The following is a 27,344-nucleotide window of genomic DNA, read 5'->3' as shown; positions in this document are numbered from 1 at the left end:
ACATTCCAACCAACCCCCCTTGCCACTTCCTTATCTTGCATGATTTCTGTCCACATTCTTCCCATAAATCCTCCACAAAGACTAATTTGGTGCTTCAAGCATTCAAAAGAGAGTAAAAAGAGTTTACACTTACATAACAGGGCCTTACCATTTACTGTTGGTCCTCTACGAGCACAAAGAAAAACAATCGCCCTTTGAGGATTACACTAGGTTAGGAAGTCCTGTGGTGCAGTGCAAGGAGGCCTGGATTAGGAATCTGTCTCGTGCTCTGCTTCTCATTGGCTGTGTTGACTGTGGGCATGTTACTTCTCTCTGGGCCTCTGCTTTCCCATCTGTAAAATGGGTGTAATGATCCCTGACCTGTCTCTCTCTCTCTCAGGACCATTGTATGGATCAAAGGAGATGATGTGTGTGAGTGTTTTTAAAAGTAGGACTTGTTCTACAAGGACTTCCAACTTGTGGGTACTTCCTACATCAATGTAGACTGCAAACTGCTACCCTCTTCTCATCCTGTTTGGTTTGTGGCCGTATCTTTCCATAAAATCCTCCCCAGAGAATGCACTTAATGTACTGAAGGCCCTTCTCTGGTTCCTCTGTGAACCTGGGAACTTGGGATGACCAATTCTTCTTGCCTCTCATTTTTACAACCAACCTACCTCCTTTTCTGATTAGATATATCCCGGATAATGATGTTTTTTTGAACTGTCCTTAATGCATAATATACTATCCACCACACATCATTCCATCACCCTTTGGGCTATCTGTAATTTTGATAATTCAGAAATGGTGGTGTTTTGTGATTCAGTCAGGTAGAGACACTACCAACAGGAGACTCAAATAGGGCTTAAAGAGTTAGGCTTTTTGCAGCAGCAGGGTGCCTGGGGCCACTGCTGTGTATTCTCAAATGAAGTTCAAGTCTTATCTCCTTCTATTCAATGCTAGGTCTCACTCATTTTCTATCCATACCACTTGTCCATGATATTGGTATTAGTAGACCAACTCTATCAATCCATTCAATTCCATATAAAAAACTAAAAAATATGCTGTGTTTTTTTAGTGTGAATGGTTAAAAGTTTTTCTATCAATTAATAATTTTACTACAGAGATTTTACAGTGCTCTGGAGCTCAATAAAATTAACATAATATCATCTATGAATGGAATACACATGAAAGCCATGAAACAGACAAGATCATAAAAACAAACCCTCATTCCTGTTATATACAAATTCAGAATATCAAAGAACTCTGAAAAACAGGAAAAATCAGTTATATATGCCTATGCTGTGGCCTCTATCAATTAGAAAGCATTAAGCACCTAGTATGTGCTATCTCCCTTCCAGATCTTACTCCCAGTACAGGGGAAATACGGAAAGGCAGTCACACAGTCCACTCTCTTCTGATTGCATGGCTACTGGCTATTTGCATAGCTGGACCACAGAGCCAGTTGTTGTGATCCGCATTGATGGCTTTCTGGGTTTTCTTTGCAGCTGGTTGATGGGATGCCACGTCTGGAGTACCACTGTCTGAGTGGTTTCCAAGGGAACCTCTCCTCCATATACTTTGTGAGTGACCAAGAGTGGCATTTAGTTCTGTTGGAGGTGACAAGGATGTCCATCCATCTTCAGATTGATAACAAGGGCAATGCTTCCACTGTGCTCCCAGAGCATTGCAGGAACCCTCAGGTTGGAGGAGACCTTTTTCTGGGTGGCCATATCCGTCCTCACCTGCCTCAGCAGACTTCCAGAGCCTTTCGAGGGTGTGTGAAAGATGTCACAATCAACAGAGAAGGACTGGAGTTGCTGTCTAGTACTCAGAAGAAGAGAGCAGGCTTTCTGAAGGGGGTAGCTCTTACCCAGTGCTGCCCCCAGAGCAGCATCTGCAGCCAGAACCCTTGCCTTAATGGTGGCCAATGTGCAGAGACCTCCGGAGGAGGTAAGGTCCCTCTCTGCAAGCTTCATCCAGATGCAGCATCCTAAATCTATCAGGTTTCCTCTAAGTCAATGATTCTTTATGTGGCATCTGCGAACTTGTTTTACAAAAATTTTTAACTGGATTTGAATATAAAGGGTTTCCTCTATAATTCTATGTATTTTTTTTTTTTGCGCATTTAAAAACGTTATCCTAAGAAAGGGTCGGTAGCTTTCACCAGATTGCCAAAGGGGTCCATGAATGACACAGAAAAGACCTCTCTGCTCTAAGGCCTCCTAAAGGACTACAGAACGTAGAATGTTAGAGCTGGAAGAGACCTCCAAATATAGACTGTAAAAGCTGAAAGGGACCTTGGAAAAGAAAACATAAAATGTCAAAGAGAAGTTGTGAGAAGATCTGGTGTAGTAGAGAGTGTTGATCTAGGGGTCAAAAAGACCTTGATTTGAACCCCTGGGCAGGTCACTTAACCACTCTCTGCCTCAGTTTCCTCATTTGTTAACAGAAGGGGTTGGATTCAGTGATCTATCAGTTCCCTTCTAGTTCTAAAAATATATGATCTTATGCTCTAGTGAGACCCTCTTATGGTACAGAGAGGGGAAGTGACACACTCAGTGTCATACAGCTGACAAATGGAGGATTAGGAACAAGAACCTGTGTCCTAATTCCTAATGTTGCTGTTCAGTCATTTTTCGGTCATGTCTGACTCTGTGACTGGCAGATACTGGAAGAGTTTGCCATTTCCTTCTCCAGTTCATTTTACAAATGAGGAAAATGAGGCAAACCGGGGAAGTGGCTTGCCCAGGGTCACACAGCTAGTAAGTGTCTGAGGCCAGATTTGAACTAAGGGATGTTAAGTCTTCCTGACTCCAGAATGTCTTGGGTGAGATGTAGGAGAAAAGAGATCGTTTTGTGTTGGTTATGGGTAAAGCTAAAATTCCACTCCTCGGTAGGAGAGGCCAGGGACAGGGCAGGAAAGGGACAAACTCTCTACGTCTGGACATGGATCCATAGGTTAAATACCGAGGGAGACTTGGCTGGGATGGCCAATATGCAGGGCTCCAGGAAGGGTTCACAGTCTTGGGTTTCTTGATCATTTGACTGTTTTTCCTTTCCCCTAGGATACAAGTGCATATGTCCAGCATCTTTCTCTGGGGATCACTGTGAGCTGGGTGGAGGGAGCTGTGAGTCCAGACCTTGTCTGAATGGGGGAAACTGCCTCCCCAAGCCTGGAGGAGCTGCCTGCAGCTGCCTCTATCCATATACAGGAGACAGGTAAGGCCAGTGGAGGCAGACACCCTCTCTTCTCCTTAATTCCCCAGGGAAAAGGGGGAGAGGGGGACTAGTGCCAGTCTTTGGATCCCTTGGTTGGCATCAAGGGCAGCTTGGAGGGTTGAAAGAATCTGCTGTGAGGTCAATCACAAGAGCGAAACTTGTCCTGTTGGCCAATCCCTGTGGAATGGCAGTGGCTCTTTGCTGAGCTCTTGCAACAGCTCTTGGGCTGGCCTTGTGGGGTTGGCAGGGTGGGGGAGAGGTGCTTCTACCCTAACACTGGCACTCCTATAAATCTAGAGGGGTGGCCCCTGGCACTCTTATTACAACGAGTCACTGAGCATCTGCTGTGTGCCTAGCATTGTGCTGGAATTGGGAAAACAAGAAAGCAAAAACCTAGCAAAAACATATTAAAGCGGCGGAGGACAGCTAGGTACTGTAGTGGATAGAGCAGGAAGATGGAGGGGGACTCATCTTCCTGAGTTCAAATCTGGCCTTAAACACTTACTAAGCTTTGTGACCCTGGACAAGTCACTTAACCCTCAATTCCTCACCTGTAGAACAAACTGGAGAGAGAAATAGCAAACCACTCTAGTATCTTTGCTAAGAAAACCCCAAATGGGGTTATGAAGAGTCAGACACAACTGAAACTACTTAACAACATGAGAGGACTTTAGAACATATTTTTAAATTAAAATTTTAATTTTTAAATTTAATTTTTAATTTGAATTTTTAAAAATATTTAATTAATTTAATAAATTATGAATAAGATAAAAAACGAGGAAAGTGGCCTTAGAATACAGAACGTTAGAGTTGGAAGGGATCTTAAAGATAATTTAGTCCAACCCTCTCAGCTTGGAGAGGGGAAAACTACGGTCTTTAGGTCACACAATGAACCATTGGTAGAATTGGGTCATCTGCCTCCCATGGCCAACCTTCTTTCTACCATTTCTTCCCTGTTTTACTGATTCTCAGACAGTAGGTGGAGCCCAATGTTACTCCACAGAAGTGCACCAAGGGTTTCCTCCCTGGTCCCATCTTACTAGAGGGCCCTTGGAAAATTTCTTAGTTTCCCTGAAGAGAGGGCAGTGTGGAGTTCAGGGGACAAAGTTCTGGAAACAGGAAATGAGACTTCAAATCCCCATTCTCCAGGAAAACCATATGCTCGTTTATGGAATATTTAATAAACCATTCAGCAAACAGTAGGTGTCTAGTCTAGGTGCAAAGCAGTGGAGGAGGAGGAGAATTTAAATAAAATAGTCACTACCTTCGAGGAATTCACAATCTAGTAGGCAGAGATAAGATAACTAAGCAGATTGGGATAGGGACTAGACCTAGGATTTCTCTCAGCAAGGAAGTTCCTGTACCAGTGTAGACTGTCATTTCACAGATAACACACACTGGAGGCACTGGAGATGTGGACTCCAGTCTCTAACAGGTTCACCCTTGATCTGGTCAGACAGGAAGACAGCCTTGGAGGGGTTAATCACCTTACTTTATGCTAGTCTTGTCTTCTCACATGGGGGCTTCTGATAATGGGAGCACCAACTCCTACAGTATTACCTAATCACCCTTCCCACAGGGGTCAGAGAGAAGGGGGAGCAACCACTCCTACATCTCGATGGGGTCAACTGAGGCAGGCACAGCATTTCAAGCCTCAATGAGGCAGGTACATGCCTTCTTCTGTGCATTACCCAAATCCTGAATGGGTTCCCCTGTTTGGTTCCCCACTCACTGACCAGTGCCCATTTGCTTTATAGGGCAACAGACAAGACAGCTTGCCAACATTAAGCTCACAGGTTAATTTTAGCAATATTGTCATTCATTGCAAGCATAGTAAATATCAATTATGTCACCCCCATATCTCATGGAGCAGTTGCAATAGGACTGTCTATCACTATGATTCTAGGAATTACTATCTAGGATCCTTGAGACTATTCTGGGAGTTATTATCTAACACCTGGAAACTAGACATTGTCATGGCCATGGATCCTGAGAAACTAAACTCTAAAAAGGATAACAAATCATCTTTACATAAAATGGTCATCTTCTCTAAGCTTAGAGTCTTAAACAATCAGCTAGAGCATCGAGTGGCTAAGTGCCCAGGATCACACATAGCTAGAGAAATATAAGCCAAGGCATGGAGAGTATGTAAAAAGAGTAAGAGGCAGCGTGATGGGGTGGATATAGCTGACCTAAAAATAAAGAAGGGTCCAAGTCCTTGGAGATGCTAGGTGGCTGGGCTTGGAATCAGGAAGACTCATCTTCCTGAGTTCAAATCCAGCCTCAGACACTTACCAGCTGTGTGGCCCTAGGCAAATCACTTAATGCTGTTTGCCTCAGTTTCCTCATCTGTAAAATGAGCTGGAGAAGGAAACAGCAAACCATTCCAATATCTTTGCCAAGAAAACCTCACACAGGGAAAGGAAGAGTCAGACACAACTGAAATGATTAAACAAGGATCCAAGTCCTATTTCTGACACATAACGGTTGTGTGTCCCTGGACAGGTCTTTTAACCTTATTCAAAACTTGAAACAATAGAGACGGTGCCAACTTACATTGATGGAGTGTTTCCTCTTAGGAATCTCTGTACCAATGAAATCACAGGTCTATATCGCATTTCTATCCATAAAAAGTCATAAAGTACAATGAGATCAGATGAAGGAAAGATCACTTCACTCTGGGAATGATCAGGGGAGGCTGCATGGAGGAGGTAACTTCTTTTTTGAGAGCATAGAACATAGAAGATGAGGTCATGGGGTCCACTAAAAGGAAGCGAGCAGAGATTTTGCACCCTGACCTCCTTTTTCCTTTCTGCCAAGGTGTGAGGAAATGGCTGAGTGCCCAAACGGGCCCTGTGAGACCACAACCCAGACCACAGCTCTCCAAGACTGGGGCTACGGACAGCACGAGATTAAGATAATAGCAGTTGGAGTGGCCTGCACTGTGCTCATCATTATTGTCTTTATGGCCCTCTGCTACTACTGCCACCCAGATAAGACCCACAGGCCTGTGGCCAAGGATGACCCTGACCTCTTTGCCAAGAGTGTTGGGGTGGACACTCAGACCATGCCCATTGAGCTCAACCCTCTGGACACTGGCTCCCACAACAACCTGGACTGTGCGGGGCCTGAGGCACACAAGGCTTCTGTGACACCTGAGTTCCTCACCTTTGGGCCTGGTCCTGGCCAGCGGCAGCGCAGCATGATCGTCTGCAGCGTGGCCCCCAACCTCCCACCTGCCGCACCCCCTTCCAACTCAGACAATGAGTCTGTCATTAAGAGCACCTGGGCTGGGGAAGAGATGGGTTAGTAGCCTGCCCCAACCTTCATTATCAAGATAGGGGGCATCTGAGAGTGGGAGGGAACATCAGTGGATGGGAGGGGTGGGAAGGAAGATGGTAGAGGGAGGGGGACATCTGTGGCTCAGAAGAATTTGAGGGAGTCATCCAAAGTTCTGTTTGCTTAGAGTTCTGCAAGTTGGCCCATCATTCTCCATTTCCTCTACAAAATAAGATGATGATAATCTATGGGGTAGGGGTGTTGGGCAGTGGGATCATTCTTTTTTTCTACTAGAAGCCTAGTGGAAAAATTCTGGCTTTCCCTGCTTGGGTTTGTAGTGGTGGTGGTGGTGGTGGTGGTGGTGGTTTTCCTCTGCTACCACCTCTCCTTGCAGCCTGGACCTGCAACCCTGTCCTGCCTGGGAAAAGGACAGCAGGCTTCTCTCTCCTCCTCCCTTTGCTCCAAAGTTATCTCACACACCTCCTTGCAGGACTTGACTCCTACAGAGAAGAGAAAGGGAACTATGACCAGTGACTCTGGGTTGATCCCGGTCCTCCAAGAAATGTGACCTGGATCTTTTTTACCTCTAGCCTTACCCCCCCATGCTAGTCCTTGCAGCTCTGACCCAGTTTCTATAGAATGGAAGCTGAAGCCAATTCCAGGTCTCTGGCAGAGGTGAATTCGTTTTGACCAGGAAAGCCAGACATGAGGGGCATGGGCTGTGACAAGGCCTATACCCCTGGCCCTGGGTGTAGGAGTCTTGACTGGGGCAAGGACAGATGCAGAAGTAGCATATCATACAGCTGAAAGGGAGAGAGAAAACCTCAGTCTGAACCTGTCACACCTCCTTGCTATCACTGTAACTTAGGGAAGCATCTCTAGGCCTCAGTTTCCTCATCTGTAAAATGTGGGTCTCTTCTAGCTCTGTGATCCTTTCGAGTTCCAAACCCTGATTTCCTAAGTAGATTCATTCTCATCAGGCCATCTGATCCACCTGCCCAAACCCCTGAAACCCCCAGCACTCTCACAGCCTCTCTACTGTGGTCTCCTCACCTGTCTTCCACTCTATCCTTGATGGTCACTTATTGGCCAAAGTTAGCAAGGAGATCCAGGGCACTCAGTCACACAAAAGTTTGAGGGGCTTTGAACTGATTGTCTTGTCTTTTCTTTCCAGTGTACCCAGCAGAGGCCACCTTCTGGGCCCCCACGTATGCACCAGCTGAGCTTCAAGAGTACCCCCGCTATGAGGTGATCCAGGCCCCACTGCCAGCTTCACCCCACCGTGGTCCACCTCCTCCTGTGGAACCTGAGCCATCTACCCTGTATGGAGGCTTCCCCTTCCCACTGGAGTCAACCAATAAGCGGGCCCCCATTCCACCCCGATACAGCAACCAAAACCTGGAGGACTTCCTGCCCCTGCCACCCCCCAGCCCAGACCCAAGGGAACGTCCACATAGTCCCTGCCCTAATGAATACACAGCCATTAGCTACTACCCCTCTCACCTGCTGCAGCCCGGGGGCCCCCTCTACCCCACGGAGGGTGCCTACAAACGGGTGAGTGTACGGCTCAGCGTGGCCCAACCCTCCTATGCAGACTGTGAGGTGGTACCCTGCCCACCGGGCCGCCCACTGCATTACGAGGGATCAGACATGGTGGAGAGTGATTATGGCAGTTGTGAGGAGGTCATGTTTTAGTTGCAGGGCCACAGAGGACAAGAGCAGGGAGGGAAGGGAAAAAGGGACTTGCTCTTTGGACACCTTCCTTCCTCTCTCAGGCGAGAGCATGGGAGGAAGTCACTGTGCCCCTCCTCCTCCTGACAATATCCAAACAGCTCTTTAGGTGCCACAGCATTTCCCCCGGAAGCATGGGTGGCCCTGTGAGTATCATGTCTTACAGCTCCAGAGACAGACCCAGCCCCTGGATAACCAGGAGAGCACAAACCAGTTGCCTAGGAAATCTTTGCCTGGGTTGGAGAAAGTGGTCTTGAATTCAAGCTGAGGAGGCAAGGCTTTTGCAGTTTTTTTTCTCCTCAATCCTTAAGGCAGACAGGATTGGCCCTGAGTCTCCAATTTAGCTCAATGAGAGCTACATTTTTAGAAGGTCCATGGCCCTAACAGGATCATTTCTCCAGGGCTATGGTGAAGGGCACTGAGAAACCAGGGTTGGTAGAGACCTGCAAATACTACTCTCCAAGGATAGAGTTGGCCCAGGGGGGTCCAGCAACAGCTGCCCAGGAACCTCAATGGCCTACCACTGCCTGGCCCACAGACCCCAAACCCATGATTGATAGGAAATCTTGTCCTGTTCTGGGTTGGGGTGAGTAGGTGGGTGGGGCTTGTCCAGATCTTATATCCCACCTTCTAGCTAGCCCTGAAGAGTCCATTTCATCAGGAGGCCCATGAAGCCAGAAAGACAGTCTTTCATATTGACTCCTTTTCTCTGCCCTTGGTTTCTGGGGTCTGCCCCATTCATGAAGACAGGACAGGGATGGCCACAGGGGATGGCCACACAGTAGTCTTCACCATCAGCCCACGGCTGTGAGGCCTCACGTGGCTCTCCAGTCACCCACTGTTCCCAAACCCCTACTCCAGGCCTGCCCATCCCAGTATTCTGTGAGGTGATGCCACACCCATGCATGGAGGTGTCAGTGTGGGTGAGCACGCGTACACGTGTTCTTATATGTCTAGTAAATGTAGATAGCTGGGAGAGGGAGTGGGGATGGGGACTCAGGCCCCTGGCTGCCCCCCACTTTCCCATCCCTCACTACGGTCCACTGCCTTTTCGTGTATCGTCTCTGGAGTTGAAAACTGGGGGCCTCCACAGAGCATCTTGCACTGACTGCTGTGTTATCTGTGGAAGTCTACCTTGGAATGGAATGAATGTGGTGTGTGAAAGTGTGTCTGCTGATATGTGTGAATGGATTTTTTTTTTTTTACAATAAAAGAGAACTTTTATTTTATTTTCTGGATCTTGACTTTTCTTGCCTAGCCTGAGTTAGGTTGGCAGGAGGGTATATGGGGAGGGGGGCTGGCAAGCACGATGTAGCTTCCTTGTTGGCTTCAAGGCTATGATGTGGATTCCACTGGACCATACTGTCTGCTTTCAGTCCCACAAGCATTCATTCAGCTTTTCTGTGGGCCCAACCTCGTGCCAGGTTCCATGGGGATTTGTTGTTGTTCAGTCATTTCAGTCATGTCTAACTCTTTGTAACCCTCTTTGAAATTTTCTTGTCAAAGATACTGAAATGGTTTGACATTTCTTTCTCCAGCTCATTTTACAGATGAGGAAACTGAGGCAAAGGGGGTTAAATGACTTGCCCACAGCAGTAAGTGTCCGAGGCCAGATCTGAATTCAGGAAGATGAGTCTTCCTGACTCCAGACCTTGGCACTCTATCTGCTGTGCCACCTACCTGCCCTCCATGGGAAAGGCAAGAGGAAAAGTCCATCTGTAGTCTCAGGGAGCTTACAGACTCACTAGGGATACACGTGCATAAATCCATGAAAAGGAAACCACAGTATCTGGTAGTACCTAGTGACCAAAGCAGAGGAGCATGACGGGAAGGGTGCTGGCTTTGGAGTTAGAATTCTGGCTCTCAACACTGTGCAGCAGTGTGAAACTGAGCACGTCCTTGTGGATGTCTCCGGACCGCAGTCTCCTCATCTGTGAAATGACGACCTCTCAGAACCCTTCAAGCTCAGAGGAGCTACGTGTGTGCACTACAACAGGGAAGGCTAATGAAGATCCTGCATCTATATTGTGTGGCTCAGATGAGTCCCTTTTCTGAGTCTCACTTTCCTCATCCACAAAATGGGGTAATGATACTTAACTATATCACAGGGTTGTGAGGAAAATATTCCATAAACCTTAGAAATGTGAGCTTTATTTTTCCTTGACCTAGTTTCTGAAGGATAGGCAGGTTTTGGTGAGGGGGAAGACCTTGGCAGAGGAAACAGAATGATGGAACAGAGGCCTACACTTCCCTGGACCAGGCCTGGAGATACGAATGAGCTCCAGGGCCTGGGTAGGAGTATGGACAAGAGTGATCTTGCTGGAGTGGCGGGTTCGGAGAGGACAGGAAAAATGTTAATACTATTACTGTATTACTGCAATTTAAGCTAGCCTGTAAGAAATAATTTTATTTATTATTAATCTGTACCCAAGTCATTTCCAGCCTGCAGAAATGTTCAAACTGGCATAGTCTCTCCCTTCTTCCCCTTGCTTCACTTTACATGACCCTCCAACCCAAGACAATTGTAGGTAACATTTATAGGAATCTTGAACAAGGAAAAGACAAGTCAACTAGCATCTACTGTATTTAATATGCACCTACTATGTGCCAGGCACTGTGCTAAATGCTGGAGATACAAAAAAAGGCAAAAACCAGCCCTTGCCCTCAGGGAGCTCACAGACTCATGGGGGAGACAATGTGCAAACAACTACATACAAAGAAGGACAGCTGGATGAACTGGAGGTCATTTCAGTGACAGCACCAGCAGTAAGGGGGACTGAGGAAAGCTTCTTGCAGAAAGGCACCCCCATCCTTATCTAGGGAGGTCTCTGTGGCAGCCACATCCACCAAGTTTTTTTACAGCCCTGGGGAGGAAGGTGAGAGTGCTGGCTTTCTGGAGTCAGAAGTAGTACATGGAGCCTTATGTACACAGGGTGCTAAATACCCCTTCTTTTGGAGCCACTGAGGCAAAAGGCAGCCGTGAAGACCTATGTGCCTGGGTGAATCTGTGACACTGGTTGCCATACTGCCCCCTCAAAGGGCACTGTGGAAATTCTGCCTTTTATTACTATTTCAACCACCATCTATTTCCTGCATGCCCTGATCCTACCCACCAGCACTTCCAGTCTCTCCTAGTAATGTCCCACTCCCCAAGTTCACCAGGCAGAGTACTATTTCAGGAATTACGCTTCTGCTTGGCCCCAGAAAACAGAACAGGAATCAGTGAACAGAAGACACAAGAAGACTATTCCAACTCAGTAAGAAAGAACTTTCTAATGCTCAGTGGTATTCAATAACGACATGAGCTTCCTAGAGCTCATCTCTCTGGAGATGCTGGCTCCCCACGAAGGTGGGGGAGCAGAGGCTGGATGACCCCTGCCCTCTACCCTGTCAGGGATGCTAGAAGAGAATACTGAATGGGTGAGAACTTGGTGAAGTTCATTTCTGTTCGGAGGCTGTAATGGCTTATCGATGGTCATTATCACCTCCCAGCTAGCCTCTGTCCAAGAGGTCAGTGACAGGTTTAGCCACTGTGCCTTTATTCCGCCTACCCCTGCCTTTTCTGAGTTATTAAGAGTCTGGCCACCAGAGGGCATTCCTTAGTCAAACTAGAGAAGAATCTTCAAGATTTCCTTCTCAGATGAACGTTCTTTATCCGCATATCACTTATGATTTGATGCTGGCATCTAGGAACAGAATGGTTGTTAAATTATTACAAATTCTCAGTGCAATTGGGCTTTGGTATCTTTGCAGATCAAATCCCCAACTTCTTAGCTTCCTCAGAACTCTGTTCCTGGCTTTTTCTATTTTTGATGGGGCTTTGTAAGTCTGAAGGAAGCAACCCAGTCAGCAGTCCCTGGTTCCCCCGAGGAGTGTTGACACAGATGATTCTACCAAAGTAGCCCCTTACCCAAGAAGCCTGCCATGCAGGAGTGAGGCCCAAAAAAGTATTAGCAGCAGAACACCAGTGTGACAGGGCAATCAAGAAAGCTAATGCCATCTGAGACACCAGATCACACCTGGAGTACTGTGTTCAGTTCTGGGCTTCACGTTTAAAGGAGGACAATGATAAACTGAATGACGTGTCTCGAGTGGAGCAACCAGGGTGGAAGGTCTGGTGACCAGGCCATCTTATTGTTGAACTGGGAATGTTAAGCCTGAAAAGGAAGACTTTGAAGAAATATGACCTGCTGTTTTCAAGTAACTGGAGGACAGTTACACAGGAGAAGCATTAGATCGGTTCTGCTCCACTCAGAAAATAGAGTTAAAAGCAATGGGGAAGTTATTGGGAAGCATACAGATCCATAGAAAGGGAGAAGTTTCTAAAATCTGGAGTCCTCCAACAATGTTACGGATTGCCTCAGGAGACGCAGGAATTATCTGTCCAGTGCTGGAAGTATTCAAGTAGAGACTAGGGAGGCTTTTTAAAAAGGGAATTTCTATTCAGGAAGAAGGTTGGCCGAGCTGACCTCTCAGGTCCCTTCCACCTTTGGGACTCTGCGGGAGCTTAGGGACCACCCATTGTGAGCAGAGAGAAATAATCCATAGGAAAAAGGCTGAGGTAACGTATGGAAGAGTCTAAGCATACACTAGCTTTCTGACCTGGATCTAGCTATATTGGTCCTATTTCTAGGATGCTGCATTACAGAGCATTTTCACATTATTATCTCATTAGACTGATGCCTTGCTCCCAGTCTCTCCCCTCACTAATCATCCTCTAAAAAGCATCTCCAATAATTTTCCTAAAAGTCTATGTCTTACCATGCCACTCCAGCATTTAAGAATTTTCAGTGGTTTCTTTAGTATAAATACAAACTTCTCAGTTTGTCATTTAAGACTTTTCACAATTTGGTTCTAATTTACCTTTAATAGATTTATTTCACATTGCTCCTCTTCACATAAACTAGATTCCATCCAAAGTAGGACCATTTGCTGTTCTCCAAACTTAGCTTATTTCTTTCACCTTCTGGCTCCCTGCTTTGGCCTTGTCCATTTCTTATGGTTGGAATGCATTGGAATGACCTCATGGTCACCTCTTGAAATCTTTAGCTTCCTGTGAGGTGTCCCCTCCTACGGGAAGCCTTTCCTGACCTTCCTCTTGTAGGCACTGTTGTCTCCCTCTTCAAAAGATTTTGCATTTACTTATCTGTGTCAACACTGTGCCTTCCCAGAACATAAGCTTCTTGAGGTCAGGGACTGGTTTTCCTTCTATTTTTATTCCCAGTATCTAGCACATCCTGTAGTTCCTTATGGAGCTAAAATAGGAAATGGGATCTTCTGATTTCCAAACTAGTGTTTTTCCCACTGTACCACATCTGTCTTCTATCTAGCATCCCATAACCAGTATTTCCTCCGGAGACATGAAAGAGGAACATTTAAACCTGAGCTCAGTAAGGGATTTGCACCACAAAAAAAACAAAAAACAAACCAGGAACACAAAACAGAAACCTCTCAAAATTAAAAACAAAACACCTCATTTATTGAAAGGAAAAACACATGATCCATGAGCAGAATCAAATACAAGATCTCCCACAAGCTCCTGCATGAACCACATCTGTACTTAATATAAACATACAAGGCATAAAACACCGACAGTACTATTACTCCTGGTGGTTGCATTATACAATGACATCCTGGTCACTGGTATCTGCCATGTGGTGATCTTCCACTAGATTAAGACTTTCTATTCTCTTACTCATTGTGACAATGGCAAACACGATTGGTTGATTTTTCAGTTCAGTAACTGTCAGACATCAAATTTAACCCTCTGATAATTCATTAATCTCTTCCTGATGTTAACAAAATCCAATTATTTCTAACTGTGCACTCTCTGCCCCTGGCTTGGCCCTAACCCTGGTACCAAACCAACAAGGGGCTTTGATGGTACAAAGATTCAGAAGAAATTTGATACCATTAGGTCAAACTACCTTGGAGCCAGAAGGATAAGCTGCCTAAGGCATGCTACCCAAGGTTTCAAAGGCAAAACACACCCTTCTACTCCCTAGTCTCCCCATGCCTGTTCACTTTGTTCTCATGGATAGTCATTTGATCCTTTCCGCAAATTTCAAACACAGGGCAATTCTGTAGTCACCAAATCAGACTATTTGCCCTTTAAGGTTCTCTTAAGACAAAGTGGCAAATTTATGGCTCTTCTGAGAGTAAGAAGCATAACGTTCTGCCCAGGGAGCAACACCAAGCCCTGACCCTCTATTACCTTATTACACAGATTAGACATTGAGACCAATTCATTTGCATTGGTGAATAAGGAATAAAATCTGTAAACAATGAGTTTGGGATTTTACTGTTACACTTGAAAGACAGTAGGAAGTAAGCATGTAGTGTCACATAAAGAAGGCATTCTTCTGCCCAATAGCTATTTGGAGACGTGGAGAGAGGAAGGAAAGGGATCTTTCCTAATTCACCAGCTAGGTTACACTACCTTAAGGGTTTCACAAGACTAGGTTTTCTGAGGGGGAAGTTTATAGCGTTTTAAAGGACAGGATCTTGGTACTAAGCATATCCAATACTAACTAGGACAGAGAAGTTGGATCACAGAAAGGGGAGGCTACAGGCAATAGGGTCTAGGTTAACACAAATAAAACAATTCACTTCTTCTGTTCAGGGTTTGTGCGTACGCAGCAGTGCTCATCAGTCTGACACTTAGATGCACTAAATAAAAACAATGCCCTTGTGAAGAGAGATGTTATTGGAGGCAGGAGACCTGAACCCAACACAACAGGACTGAGCAGCTAGCTCCCAGTAAAGTTAGGAATTCTCCCTTACCCCCTTCCTAGATAAGTACGATTGTACTTTGTCAAGTGAGATTAGGAAACGCCTGCTCCCAACTGGGCTCTCGATGGGTGAAGAGAACCCTATATTCTTGGAGGTTCCCTCAGTGTACCCCGGACTGAGATCAGCTCAAAATAAAAAGCCTGGAATATTTCCAAGCAAGGAGGTGCCAAAGGGAGGAAGAAACAAAGAAGGAACAGGAAGATTATGGAGGTGGGTGGAGATCCACTCCTTAGAGGGCAGGGTCTTTAGGGCTCTGATTCTTTACTCAGAAGACAAAGGAAAAAAAACTCTTCATGCCTGCATTCTCCCTTTAAGTCTTTTGTCCTCCAGCTGAGGGGATCTCAGTCAGGTAGGGCTTTATTAGAAGCAGGGAAGCCTCAGAGTACTTCTGCAGTCTAAGCAGGGAGGAGATCACATGTGACATGAGCCCAGGACCCTTAAGAGGACAGAGCCCCCAGGTTAATTTCTACAAAGTGCAAATCAGAGGCACTGATCCCTAAAGAGCAGAAAGCTGATGTCATGACCTAGCCTCTGCTCAGCAGCTGGGAGATCCTGGGCCTGTCAGGACCTAGGTCAGAGCACTGATGCAGAAGGGCATCCAAAGAAATAAGAGGAGGGAGGAAGGCCTAAGGACCATTCTGGATAGAATGCTATGCTAATTGCAAAGTGGTTACATAGATTCCAGAAGCTTAGCCAACAGATGAAAAAAAACCTATTAAATTCCCTTCTGGAATTTAAAAACCAGAGACCCTGAGCCTCCTATCCATTCCAGTTTACATTTGTTTTTCAAGCCCCTTTACTATCCCCTAACAGCTTGGGATAGAAAACAAAATCCCCACCGGCAGGAACCAAGTTATAAATTGTAATTTGATTCTAACAGGCATGGGACCAGAATAAGTCCTCAGTTTGATTGTTTGATGTAAATCCTTGTTGTCAGAGTTTTTAAGTGCCTTTCATCAATTAAGAGATATTGTACATTTAAAAAGAAATTCTTCTTCTGCCCCTTCACCTGACATCCAGCTATACTTGGCTACGGAACAACAAAGAATGGAGGAAGGACCCCCCGACATCCTGCTGATTCCTGAAGCACAGGGTGGCCACAACTGAAGATTTTACCTTCAGTCACTGCACTGACCTAAGCACCAAGTGCCCTGCTTGAAGGCAAAAAGGCAAAGCCAAGATGGAGAGATGAACTTCCCTTCCCTAACCTACTCCCTAAGGCACCTGCATTTCCAGGGCAGCAGAGCAGAGGGGTATGATGAGGGCACAGGGAGGAGTGTGAGAGGCACCAAATGGACCTTTGCTAAAACCCTCTGGGCCAACACACACACAGCCAAAGAATTCATTAATTCCTTTTGAATCACTTCCCAATCATCGAGCAGAAAGGATGAGGAAATGGTAAAAGGTTAGATGAGTAAGACTCATCTTCAAGAAGTTAGTTCAATCCCTTCTCAAACTCAGGACTGGGAGGCTTCCAAAACTTTAATTTAGGCTACTGTAGCCTCAGGTCTTTAGCAACCAATGCCCCTAGCATAAGGGAAGCCTCACAGGGAGAAAAGGATGGGATCCCTTATAATAGTGTTACCAGCACCCCAAGTAAGCTAATGGGGCTCATGAGAAGTGTGGGACAGAGAGACTGCTCTGGAGTCAGGAAGGACTGTACTAACCAGAGCTCTCTGACTGAACTCTTTATTTAATCAAGTACCATAACACAATTTGACCCCACATGGTGGGAGTTCCTCAATTGCTTTGTTTCTACACAACTGCAAGGATTAGGCTTGCTGACCTTGACTCCTTGTCTTTGTCAACAGGATCCCAACTCCTAGCCAGGAAGGAGGAGGCAGCAGGGACATAAGCTGCCAATTTAACCAGACAGAGATAGATTCAGGGTGTCAATACATGCTGTCAATAAGGATACTGTCATACCTTTTGATTCATTCTTGTAGAGACTGGGGAACCTGGCTTGTAGAATTAATTTTCTAAACTTCAGTGACACATTTTCAATCCCATTGTCTTTTGGTCTCACGTCTTGTCCCAAATACATTAATCTCCTCTTAGAAAATGATTATGAGAGCAGCAGATTGCTTTCCCTATCTTTATGCCAAATGTAGAATAAATTACGAGTTTAAATCAAGTCATTCTCTTCATAGGAAGAGCAAGGGTGCAGCTTGGTAAGAATAAGCTGGGTCTAATAACCCCAACAACTACAGACTCAGAGTCCAAGAGCAAAGACCTAACTTGAAATAAAATAGAAAGATTTTGAACTCAGACAGTACTCACTGTGTTCAAAGTGCTAAGTGATGGTAGAATTTGTGCCTCCACATGTGGTAGATTCAAGGGGAAGGTGTTAGAGCACCTTAGGGTGCTCCAGAAAACCTGGATCAAGCCAGGATCAAGACTATAACTTGAAGCATTCTGCTGAAAGTAGTTTAAGAAAGAGTCCTGATGACAAGAAAATCAGAGGTAAAACAACAGGAGTAGTAGTGAAACAGATGGACCATGATCCTTGTTTTGTGGAGGCTTGGCCTAGAGGAGAGGAAACTATCCAGGTGAGTCTCTGAAAGATGGAGAGAGTTGGGTTGTACTAAGATCAAAGCCACAAAAGGTAGGAGGGGAGGGAATGGGTGGGAAAGTGTTGGGATAAAACAAGTATCAAGAGGTCACCATCACTATTGGAATAATCCACAATCTAACCCGCCTCACTGCTCTGTCCATTTATAAGTCCCCAGTTAACAAGGAAGAGCAGCCCCCTAGCTAGCCTGCTCCATCTACAGCCTTAACGGAGGCCTTGGCAACAGACTTTTGGTGGGGTGAGGTGGCTTGGTGCAGAGAATGTACCGAAAAGGTCATCGTACAAAGGCACTGGTAAAGTTGGCAAAGGTGGGAGATACATTTGGCTGGATCAGTTCATGGATTGCTTGGTAGGTGCCCGCCACAAATCCAATGAAGCCCAAGGTGCTGATCAAGATGTCTTTAGCAATGGTGATAGGGCTCATGCCTTCTGAGTAATACGTAGTGATCTCCAGGAGTGGAGGGATGATCAGAGCCAAGGCACTGCTGCTCACAGAGCCCACCAAGGAGATGACGAGGTCTAGCCGAGGGATCAAGATAGCCAAAACACCTGCAGAAGGAGAAGAAACTTCTATTTATGATCAGCCTATGAAAGAACAAGTTGACAGCATTTGTCCCTTTTCCTTGCCATCATCCCTCATGTTCTCTCTTTACTCTGAGCTTTGATGAAGGAATGGTCTTCTCCAAGGCCAACAACCCTTTTACACACATCGCTTCTCCTTTAAGTAGGCTGCTCCTGATATCATCCATTTTCTCTGTCTAATCTTCTATCTTTACCTATCTACTGGTTCCCTCCCTACACCTACAAATATGACCACAATTCCCCCACCACCCCCTTTAAAAATTCTCACTAGACCCCACTGTCCCTGCAAGGAACTGTCTTATCTTTCTCCTACCTTCCTTAGCCAAACACCTTGAAAATGCTGTCTCTACTTATTACCTTCACTTCCTTTCCTTTCCCTCTCTTCTAACCTCTCTATGATATAGTTTCAAACCTTATCACTGAGCTGAAACTACCCTTCCCAAAGTCACTTGTGATTTCTTAATTTCTAAATCTGATGCCCTTTTCTTAGTCTTCAGCCTCTTGACCTCTTCACAGCATGACACGGACCATCCTCCCCTTGAGGATATTCTTTCCTCTAGGTTTTTGTGGCCCTGCCTTCTCTTGGTTCTCCCCCCATCCATCTAGCTTTTCTTTCTCGACTTCATTTTGGTTGACTGTCATCCACAACACACCTTCTAATTATAGGCCCGCTCAAAGGCTCTGGACTTGGTCCTCTTATCTTTCTACACTTGCTCTCAGTGAGCTTGTCAGCTCACATCGCATCTCCCTGCTGGTGACTTCCAGAACTATGTTTTTAGTGACCCTAGTCCCTCTGCCAAGCTCTAGTCCCACATCACGAGTTACCTACTGGACATTTCAAGAAGGAAATCCTATAGACATTAGGAACTCAATTATGTCCAAAAGAGAACTCAACATCTCTCCCCACCCTGCCCCAGCCCAAGTTCTGCCCCCACTCCCAAACATTCTTATTTCTGTTAAAGGCACCAACATCCTTCCAGTAACTCAGGCACCACAACCTCAGCGTTACCTTTGACTCCTCCCCACGTATTCAATCAACTGTCAAACCTCATGGTTTCTATCTCCACAGTATCGCTTGCATCCACCTTCTTCTCGTGACCCATAGTCACTTCACCATCTTATTTCTAGCCCTCAATGCTCCTTTGCTTGGGAGATTCCAACAGCTTCCAAATGAGTCTCCCTGCCTCATCTTTCTCCTCTCCAATCAGTCCTCTCACACAGCTACCAAACTGATTTTCCTAAAGTGCAAACCTGAACACATTACTCTGTACTCACTAACTCCAATGGTTTCCTATTGCCTCCAGGATCAAATATAGATTCCTCTGCTTGGCATTTAAAGTTCTTCCAGCCTACCTCTGTAACTTTATTGCACATTACTGCTCCTCATGCAAACTGTGATCCAGCCAGGTTGTTCTTATATAAAGCATGCCAGCTCCTGCCTTGGTACTTTTGAACTGGCTGTCCCTCCTGCCAGATGTGCCCTCCTTCCTCACTTCCAGCTCTCAGAATCCCCACTTTCCTTCATGGCCACCAGCTTACACATGAGGCCTTTCTTGAGCCTCCCAGCTGCTAGTCTCTCCCCCTGACCCCAAATCTATTTTGCCTATTTCTCTATATGCACAAGTTGCCTCCCCTGACAGGAGTGTACAGCTTTGAGAGGGCAAGGACTGTTCAAACTTTTATCTTTATATACCCAGTGCCTAAAGCAGTGCTCAGTGCACAGCAAGGGCTTAATAAACATTTGTGAACTGACTCATTTCCTAATGAGAAAGGAACAGTGTAAAAGAATATAATGCATCATTTGTGGTTTATAAGAAGTTTCTTCATGTATTATTTCAAATCAGCCCTGAGAGGGGGGAAGGGGTTGACTCCAACTGATAGAAGAAGCCAAGGTTTAGCGTTCTGTCCAAATTCACACAGCTAGCATATGGTGGGGTTTGGACCAGAAGGGCCCTCAATCAAGGCTTCTTTCAAACTCATCACTCTAAATGACAGGCTCATTTGTCTGCTTCTATTACCAGAGGTTAGCACAGCATACAGTAAGCACTTTGGGATACAGGAAACACTTAAGACATACATTTCCCACTCACTCAGTGTGATATAGTGAAAAGAAAGCTGGAGACGAGGACTTAGATGTACTTCCATTAACTCATTCTGTGACCTTAGACAAGTAAAGCTTGTTAAATCTTTTTTTCCCTTCAATAAAATAGTGGGCAGACTAGATCTGTTGGGTCTTCCAGCTCTAATACAGTATATTCAATTAAATTCAACAAGCATTTATTAAGCACTTACTATGTTCCAGGCGCAGCTAGGTGGAGCAATGGATAGACAGCTAGGCCTGGAGTCAAGAAGACTCATCCTCCCAAGTTCAAAACCAGCCTCAGACACTTGCTAGCTGTCTGGCCCTGGGCAAATCACTTAACTGCTTGCCTCAGTTTCCTCATTTGCAAAATAAACTGGAGAAGGAAATGGCAAAGCACTCCAATATCTTGCCAGGAAAACCCCAAATAAGGTCCCAAAGTATTGCAAACGACTGAACAAAAACTATGTTCCAGGTACAGTACCAGGCACTGGAGATAACACAAAAATGAAACGTCTTCATCCTCAAGGAACTTGTATTCTACTGGAGGGGAATACCATGTGCACAGATAAATTAATACAAAATATATACAAAGTCATTTGGGAGTGAAGGCATTAACCACTGGGAAGACTAATAGAGGCTTCAAATAGAAGGTAGCACTGGAGCTGAGTTTGGGAAAGAAACTGCATTCTCAGAGCTGGAGCTGAACAGGGTGTTGTCCTAAGGTCTTTTCCAGTTCGGAAATTCTCTGATCCCAAGAAAACTAGAGAGGGAAAGGACAAAAAAGCAATTTGATGATCTCTCTTCTAATTTTTCATTTTCTTGCCCCTGAAAGTGTCTTCCACAGCTTTACCACTTGCCCTAACAAAGAGAGAGAAAACACAATGTCCTTCCACTGGGAAAAGGCTACAAGCCTCATATCCCCTTGATGGGGATATAATCCACAGGGAAGGAAGTTGCCTCTAATGGAAGATCAGAGATAACGGCACTCCCAGACCACAATGATCTCACTGTTCACTCCATCACTGCATCTGAGACCTAGCTGAGCTCATTGGAGGGAGGTCAAATTGATTTCTCCTTGAGCCATCTTGGATTTTTAATTAAGATTCTCTACCAACCCTTTTATGTTTCCACATCAAGCCTGACACTACACAAATTATTAAGGAAAGTGCTATTAATGGTAAAAGGGAATAGTGACAATGCCTCTGTTATGGACATATAAGGGAGGCCTCCTAGCTCTGATTATGCTCAGGGCCCCTACAGATTCTTTTCAGAAAAAAAAATTTTCATTTAGATCTGCCTTCTTTACCTTCCCTTTCCTCTACCCCATCATCCCTCCTGTCCCCCCACTGAGAAAGCAAGAAATACAAAAACTTCAGTTACAAATATAGCTAGTCAAACAAAACTTGGTGGCAGCTAGATGGTGTAGCGCTGGTCCTAGAATCAGGAACACCTAAGCTCAAATCCAACCTCAGACACTAACTAGCTGTGAGACTTTGGGCAAGTTACTTCACCTCTATCTACATGAGTTTCCTCAACTTCAAAATGAGAATAATAATATAGCATCTACCTGCCAGGGTTGTTGTGAGGATTAAAGGAGATATCTGTAAAATTCTTAGCATAGTGCCTGGCACACAGTAGGTGCCATATAAATGCTAAAGATCATTATTATTAAAGCAATTCATTCCCTGGCTATATCCAAAAAAATATGTCTGAAGTCCACTTCTGTATCTCAAATTTGGTAGCATGGTTCATCATGAGTCCTTGGAAATGCTGGATGGTCACTGTTGTTGATCAGAGTTCCTAAATCTTTCAAAGTTGTTTGGCTTTTCCAATGTAATTTTTTCTCCTCATTCCGTTCAGTTCACTCCACATCAATTTATGTAAGTCTTCTCAGGTTACTCTGAAATCTCCCCCCACCCAGACCATTTCTGACAGCACAATTGGATTCCATCCCATTCGTATACCACAAATTGTTCAACCACTGCACAATGGATGGGAACCCCTCAGTTTCAGATCTTTTGCCACCACAAAAAGAACTATCATAAATATTCTGGCCTTTTAACAAAGAGGCCATATTTCTCTTTCTTTGATTTCTTTGAAGGCATAGCCCTATCCATTTTCTCCAGCCTGAGTGCAACTTTAAGTTAACATGCTAGATAAATCCTAGCCCTTCCCAAGGGCTTCTAACTGGTAATTATCATTATCTCTAGGAAAAAGGAATAGTTTCTCAAATAGCAGCTCAGTAGAGAAGAAAGAACATTAGACAATGTCAGAAGACCTAAGTTTGAGTCCTAGCTCCAAAATTATTAGTTGGGTGACACTGGGAGATCACTTCCTCTCTGGGGTTCCCGTTTTGTAAAATATGGATAACAGTACTTGCATTTCCAATGTCACAAGACTGTTGTAAGAATCGAATGTGATGACATCTGTAAAATGTTTTGTAAACATAACGGTATAAACATAACAGATTATTAAGATAGCTGAAACGCACTGCTTTGGCCTACCTTTTCACCTCCTTCGCCATCTTCAGGGGGAGAGCTTAGAATACAGAATGTTAGAGCCAGAAGGAACTTTAGAACTTAAAATAGGTGGAAGCAACTTTTAGTTCAACATCTTAGAGTAGAGGAAACAGGTCCAGGAAGGGAGGTGACTTTGCTTACAGTCATTCTGCTAGTAAGTAAAAGAGGTGGAATTAAAGTAGGTTCTGGTCCTGAGTTCAGGACTCTTTTCCTCTCCAGAACATGATATCTTCCTTTTTCTGGTCCACGTGGGGTGGAAGGGAGGTCTCTAAATACTATTCCTAACAATCACCCCCACATCCTCTTCCCTACTCAGAAAATGGAAAACGCAGGAGATGGAGCAAAGGAAATAAGTTTCTGGAAAGCCAAGAAGTTGGCCAAAAGGCTTTTTTTTTAACCATAGACACTGTTGTTTAGCAGAAAGTCTCCTAAATTAATGTTCCTACCTATAAATTAATGTCTCTACCTATTCTGCTGTGGTAAAGTATTCACAGCCAACTTTAAGGTTTTGAATTAAAGAATTTAAATTAAATTAAAGAATTAAAAGGAGGTGAAGAAGCCTCACATATGCTATGGGCACATTAATATCCTTGGGCCAATTCCTTCATCTTTTCTTAGTTTATTAAGCAGACAGAGAGGTAGCAGTCCTCTTCTCAGGAGCTGAAATGTGTATGCATTAACACCTTTAAAAGGTTCTGAGACTTCAGGGAAAAGCTTTAGAAAGAACAAGGTGTCCCTTAACCTGTAAACAGTTTCAGTCTTGCAGTATTTCTCAAACCAGAGCATCAGAATCACAGAATATTAGCTTTCTTACAGATAAGCTACTTCAAATCCCTCATTTCAAACCTCAAAGAAGAAAATGAAACTCACAAAGGGGAAGTTGCCCACAGTCACACAAGTTAGTGGTACAGCTGCCTAGATTTCCATGTTTCCCACACACTTTCCATCTCACTATAGAACATTCAGTCTCCAAGTTTGGATCCACAGAAGAATGAGAAGATGAAATAATTCAAGATTCACTAAAAATCAGCTTTATTAGCTGAAGGTATTCTCTCTCAAAAGGCTGCTGGCCACGGAATCAGATTTTAGCCCTAACCCTAATTACTCATCCTGGCCTTGGGAAAGTCCTTTGCTCATTCTGGTGCCTCAGCTTCACCAACACTGTCCAATTTCTTCACAACAGTGAGGTTGTGAGACAACTACTTTTTTTGTAGAGGGAGATGTAGTATGATGTATAGGAAAGAGCATTAAATTTGGAGGCAGAGGACCCAAGCCCAAATCCTCATTCTGCTACTGTGAGACCTTGGGCAGTTCAGGCAGGGTTTTTAGACCTCCGTTTGTATGCTATAAAATGAAGATATCAGAATTACATCTAGCTCTACATCTTACGTTTCCAAGAAAAGCCACATTTATCTGGCAAGGACAATTCCATATACAACCAGTTAGGGACACATTCTGGTGAAAGTCTCTCACAAAATGGCCTGCTCTGTGAAATAACCTAAATTAATGTTTCTAGTTAGGAAGGGCACCTAGAGCCAACCTGAAAAGGGTATACTCTATTCTGTTTGGTTTTATAAGATTAAAGGAATCCCAAGTAGAATTTCCTTGTACCCTTTTCTCAACTGAAGTTAACCATAAAGAAGGCAAAAATAGAATGGACAGACTTATTTCCTCTCCATTGTCACTTCCTCTTCCATTAGCTGAATAGTTACTTCATTGTGAGTATTATTTTAAAGTTTAGAGTTGGGAGAACTTTAGATGTCATCTAGTCTAAGCCCTTTATTTTACAGTTGAAAAAACTTTGGACCATAAAATTTGTGCCACAGGTCACAAGGGTACTAAAACAGAGCTAGAATTTAAATCCAGGTCTTGTGACTCTAATTTAAAGTCCTCTCTACTGAGTTATGGTACACCACTCTTGTGCTCCCTAACAGAAATGGACTTGTAATATTGTGAAAAAAGCCCTAGAACTTGGACGTACTGTTCACTTAATTTCCACAAACCTTTATTAGTGCGAAACACGACTTAGCAAGGCACGCTGAGGATACAAAGACATAAGTAACAAAGGCTCTACCTTCATATTGCTTACATGGAGTTACATGGCATTTAGGTGCTGTAAGGATCAAATGAAATAGTAATTATGAAGCACTTAGCATAGTGCACACAGTAAGCATTATGTGAATTTTAGCTATTATGATTATTGTTGCTATCAATCTTGGGTCTGTGACAAGTCTATGTATAATCTTGGATATAACACTTTAACTAAGCCCATAAGATGAAAAGATTGGGCTGGATGGTCACTAAGGTCCCTTTCAGGTTTAACATTTTATACTCAAAGGTCCTTTACAACCTTGACATTCTATGATTCTGTGACATTCTAGAACACTTAACAGAAACAACTTTCTGAGAGATCAAAATTCTAAAAGGAGATTAAGAGGCATGCTTTCTCGTCTATGGCTTTTGGGTTCACATAATAAAATAAGCATAAACTCTGGCTAATCTAAGAAAGTTTTTTTCATCCCAAATTTAAACAGTTCGCAAACTGATTGAAAGAAAGCACGTTTAAATCTTGCTGAGTTAATCAGTCTTTTTTCGTCTTTGTACTTTTATAAGAAATGGGTAACACTACAGATCTTGCATGATGTGGTTCCTGCCAAAGATGTGAAAGATAAAAATGGGAAGGAACTCAAGGAACCAGTTAATTGGGAAAATTCAGAATGCTAGGAAGGAGAGGAAAGCAGCAATTTCCTACTTTATTTTAACCACAAATTCTGCAGCAGTTTTGTAACTAAATGCAGCGCTTTTAACAACTTTAATTAGCCCAAAAGATTAGCCAAGGGACTTTGCAATATTACGAAACGCTTCTCCTTTGGGTTTATAGTCACTAAGAATTTGACCTTTAAAGGGGAACTAATTAGGAATAAGAAAGAGCTGATTTATGTACTCATGAAGAGTACATATCAAGCAAAGAAAGAACACAAGACACTTATGGAATTTAATCTTCCTAATGTATACTGGTATTTGGGGTCTTTGGGGCAAAATCATCTTTTTTATTTGTTGTTCAGTTGTCCCTGACTCATGACCCCATTTGGTTTTTTCTTGGCAAAGATATGGAGTGGTTTGCCCTTTCCTTCTCCAGTTCATTTTACACATGAGGAACAGGGTTACATGACTTGCTCAGGGTCACAGTTAAGTGTCGGGAGTAGGATTTCACCTCATAAAGATGAGTCTTCCTGACTGCAGGCGTGGTGCTCCATCCAGTGCACCACTTAGCTACCACCACTCCCCCCCCCCCTTTTTAAACTATGTCTAAAATCAGAAAAATATATACTTTGTTACTCATGTTATTCTGTTCCTCAGAGGGCATCGACAGACTATAGATGAGTTACATAAAGGACAGGGAAAAGACCAAAAGTATGGGAAAAATTTTGGACCTTATTAAGACTGAAAAAAGTTTAATTCAGGGAACATCAATAACTATCAACCTATATACTTACTCCAATTTACACAAAATCTTTGAGTAATTCACACATATATTAATAGGGAACATGCAGATTTTTACAAGTGACATTCAGCAATGGGCCATATACTTCACAACTGTAAGAAACAGACACAGAAAGATGTAGGGAACACAAGATCCCATTGTGCCTATTATTTGTTGATTAGATACAGTATCTGATTCAGTAGAACAAAACATCTCCTAATAGACTTTTTTTTAACAAGGTATCACACACCCATAAATAAAAATAATTCAAGATTCATCTGCGTAAAGGACAATAGGAATAACCTTATTCAACAACCCTCTAATAATAAACATCGGGTGAGGAATAAAATACGGAGATATACGCTAACCAAATGTATAGACCACTAGGAAAGAGGAGACCCAGGAAAGAGTCCAGATTGAAAAGGAATTCCTGCTTGCAGATGACATCGAGTCAATTGCCTCAAGCCCCAGCCAGAACTTTCAAAGGGCCTCTTTGAATATATTTGCAAACACTCAAAGAAGTTTGGCCTGTCCATCTTCAGAAGAAAGACCAAGTGGATGAAGAAAGTTCATTGTCTGGATTTCAACATGCATTGGATGGCCTTGCTATAGAGTTTTCTATCACACACATATGCATATATGTATCTGGGACAGACAGGACAGATGGAAAATGAGTTGTACACAAAAATGAATAGGAAGGAGACAGCGGATTATACCTGATTTTACGAAATTACAATGCTCCTTTGTGGACCTCCGATTTTTGTGTGAAATCAGAGGCTCATCTTTTTAACACAAACATTCTACCAGGTAGACATGGAATACTACTGTGTCCAAAGAACGAAAAGTTAGTATCATACAGAGATTAATAGAATGGTGCATTGTGGGTATGAGCAGGCTGCAGCATACAACCAAAGAGGAATTCCAAAGAAGAATAGGGATAAAAGATGCCAACAAAGAACAGAACGCTAGGAAGAAACAACAGGTTGGTTATGTGGCAGACGTAAAGGATAACAACAGGGGGAGAGCCAGAGTGCTCCACTAATAACCCTGGAAGAAAGCAAGGAAGGTTTCCAATACATTGGGTAGGCCCTGTGTGGTGAA

General features: G+C 43.9%; 2 protein-coding genes across 4 annotated transcripts in view; one reads left to right on the top strand and one right to left on the bottom strand.

The window, feature by feature from the left end:
- The window catches only part of FAT2 (FAT atypical cadherin 2), a 108,730-nt gene extending 99,290 nt beyond the window's left edge, over nucleotides 1–9,440 (top strand). For both annotated transcript variants that reach the window (XM_072630769.1, XM_072630770.1), the window contains 4 exons: nucleotides 1,488–1,932; nucleotides 3,048–3,201; nucleotides 6,022–6,506; nucleotides 7,655–9,440. In XM_072630769.1, the coding sequence (XP_072486870.1) occupies nucleotides 1,488–1,932; nucleotides 3,048–3,201; nucleotides 6,022–6,506; nucleotides 7,655–8,175 (1,605 nt within the window). In that variant the 3' untranslated portion in view covers nucleotides 8,176–9,440. The remainder of the gene's footprint in view (nucleotides 1–1,487; nucleotides 1,933–3,047; nucleotides 3,202–6,021; nucleotides 6,507–7,654) is intronic.
- Nucleotides 9,441–13,668: 4,228 nt separating this feature from the next.
- Nucleotides 13,669–27,344, bottom strand: part of LOC140518530 (proton-coupled amino acid transporter 1-like) — a 65,373-nt gene continuing 51,697 nt past the window's right edge. For both annotated transcript variants that reach the window (XM_072630771.1, XM_072630772.1), the window contains exon 11: nucleotides 13,669–18,124. In XM_072630771.1, the coding sequence (XP_072486872.1) occupies nucleotides 17,850–18,124 (275 nt within the window). In that variant the 3' untranslated portion in view covers nucleotides 13,669–17,849. The remainder of the gene's footprint in view (nucleotides 18,125–27,344) is intronic.

This window comes from Notamacropus eugenii, chromosome 1 (genome assembly GCF_028372415.1).
Source record: "Notamacropus eugenii isolate mMacEug1 chromosome 1, mMacEug1.pri_v2, whole genome shotgun sequence".
NCBI classification, from domain to species: domain Eukaryota; kingdom Metazoa; phylum Chordata; class Mammalia; order Diprotodontia; family Macropodidae; genus Notamacropus; species Notamacropus eugenii.
The sequence above is the reverse complement of the archived record's forward strand: the minus strand, read 5'-3'. Positions and strand labels throughout refer to the sequence as shown.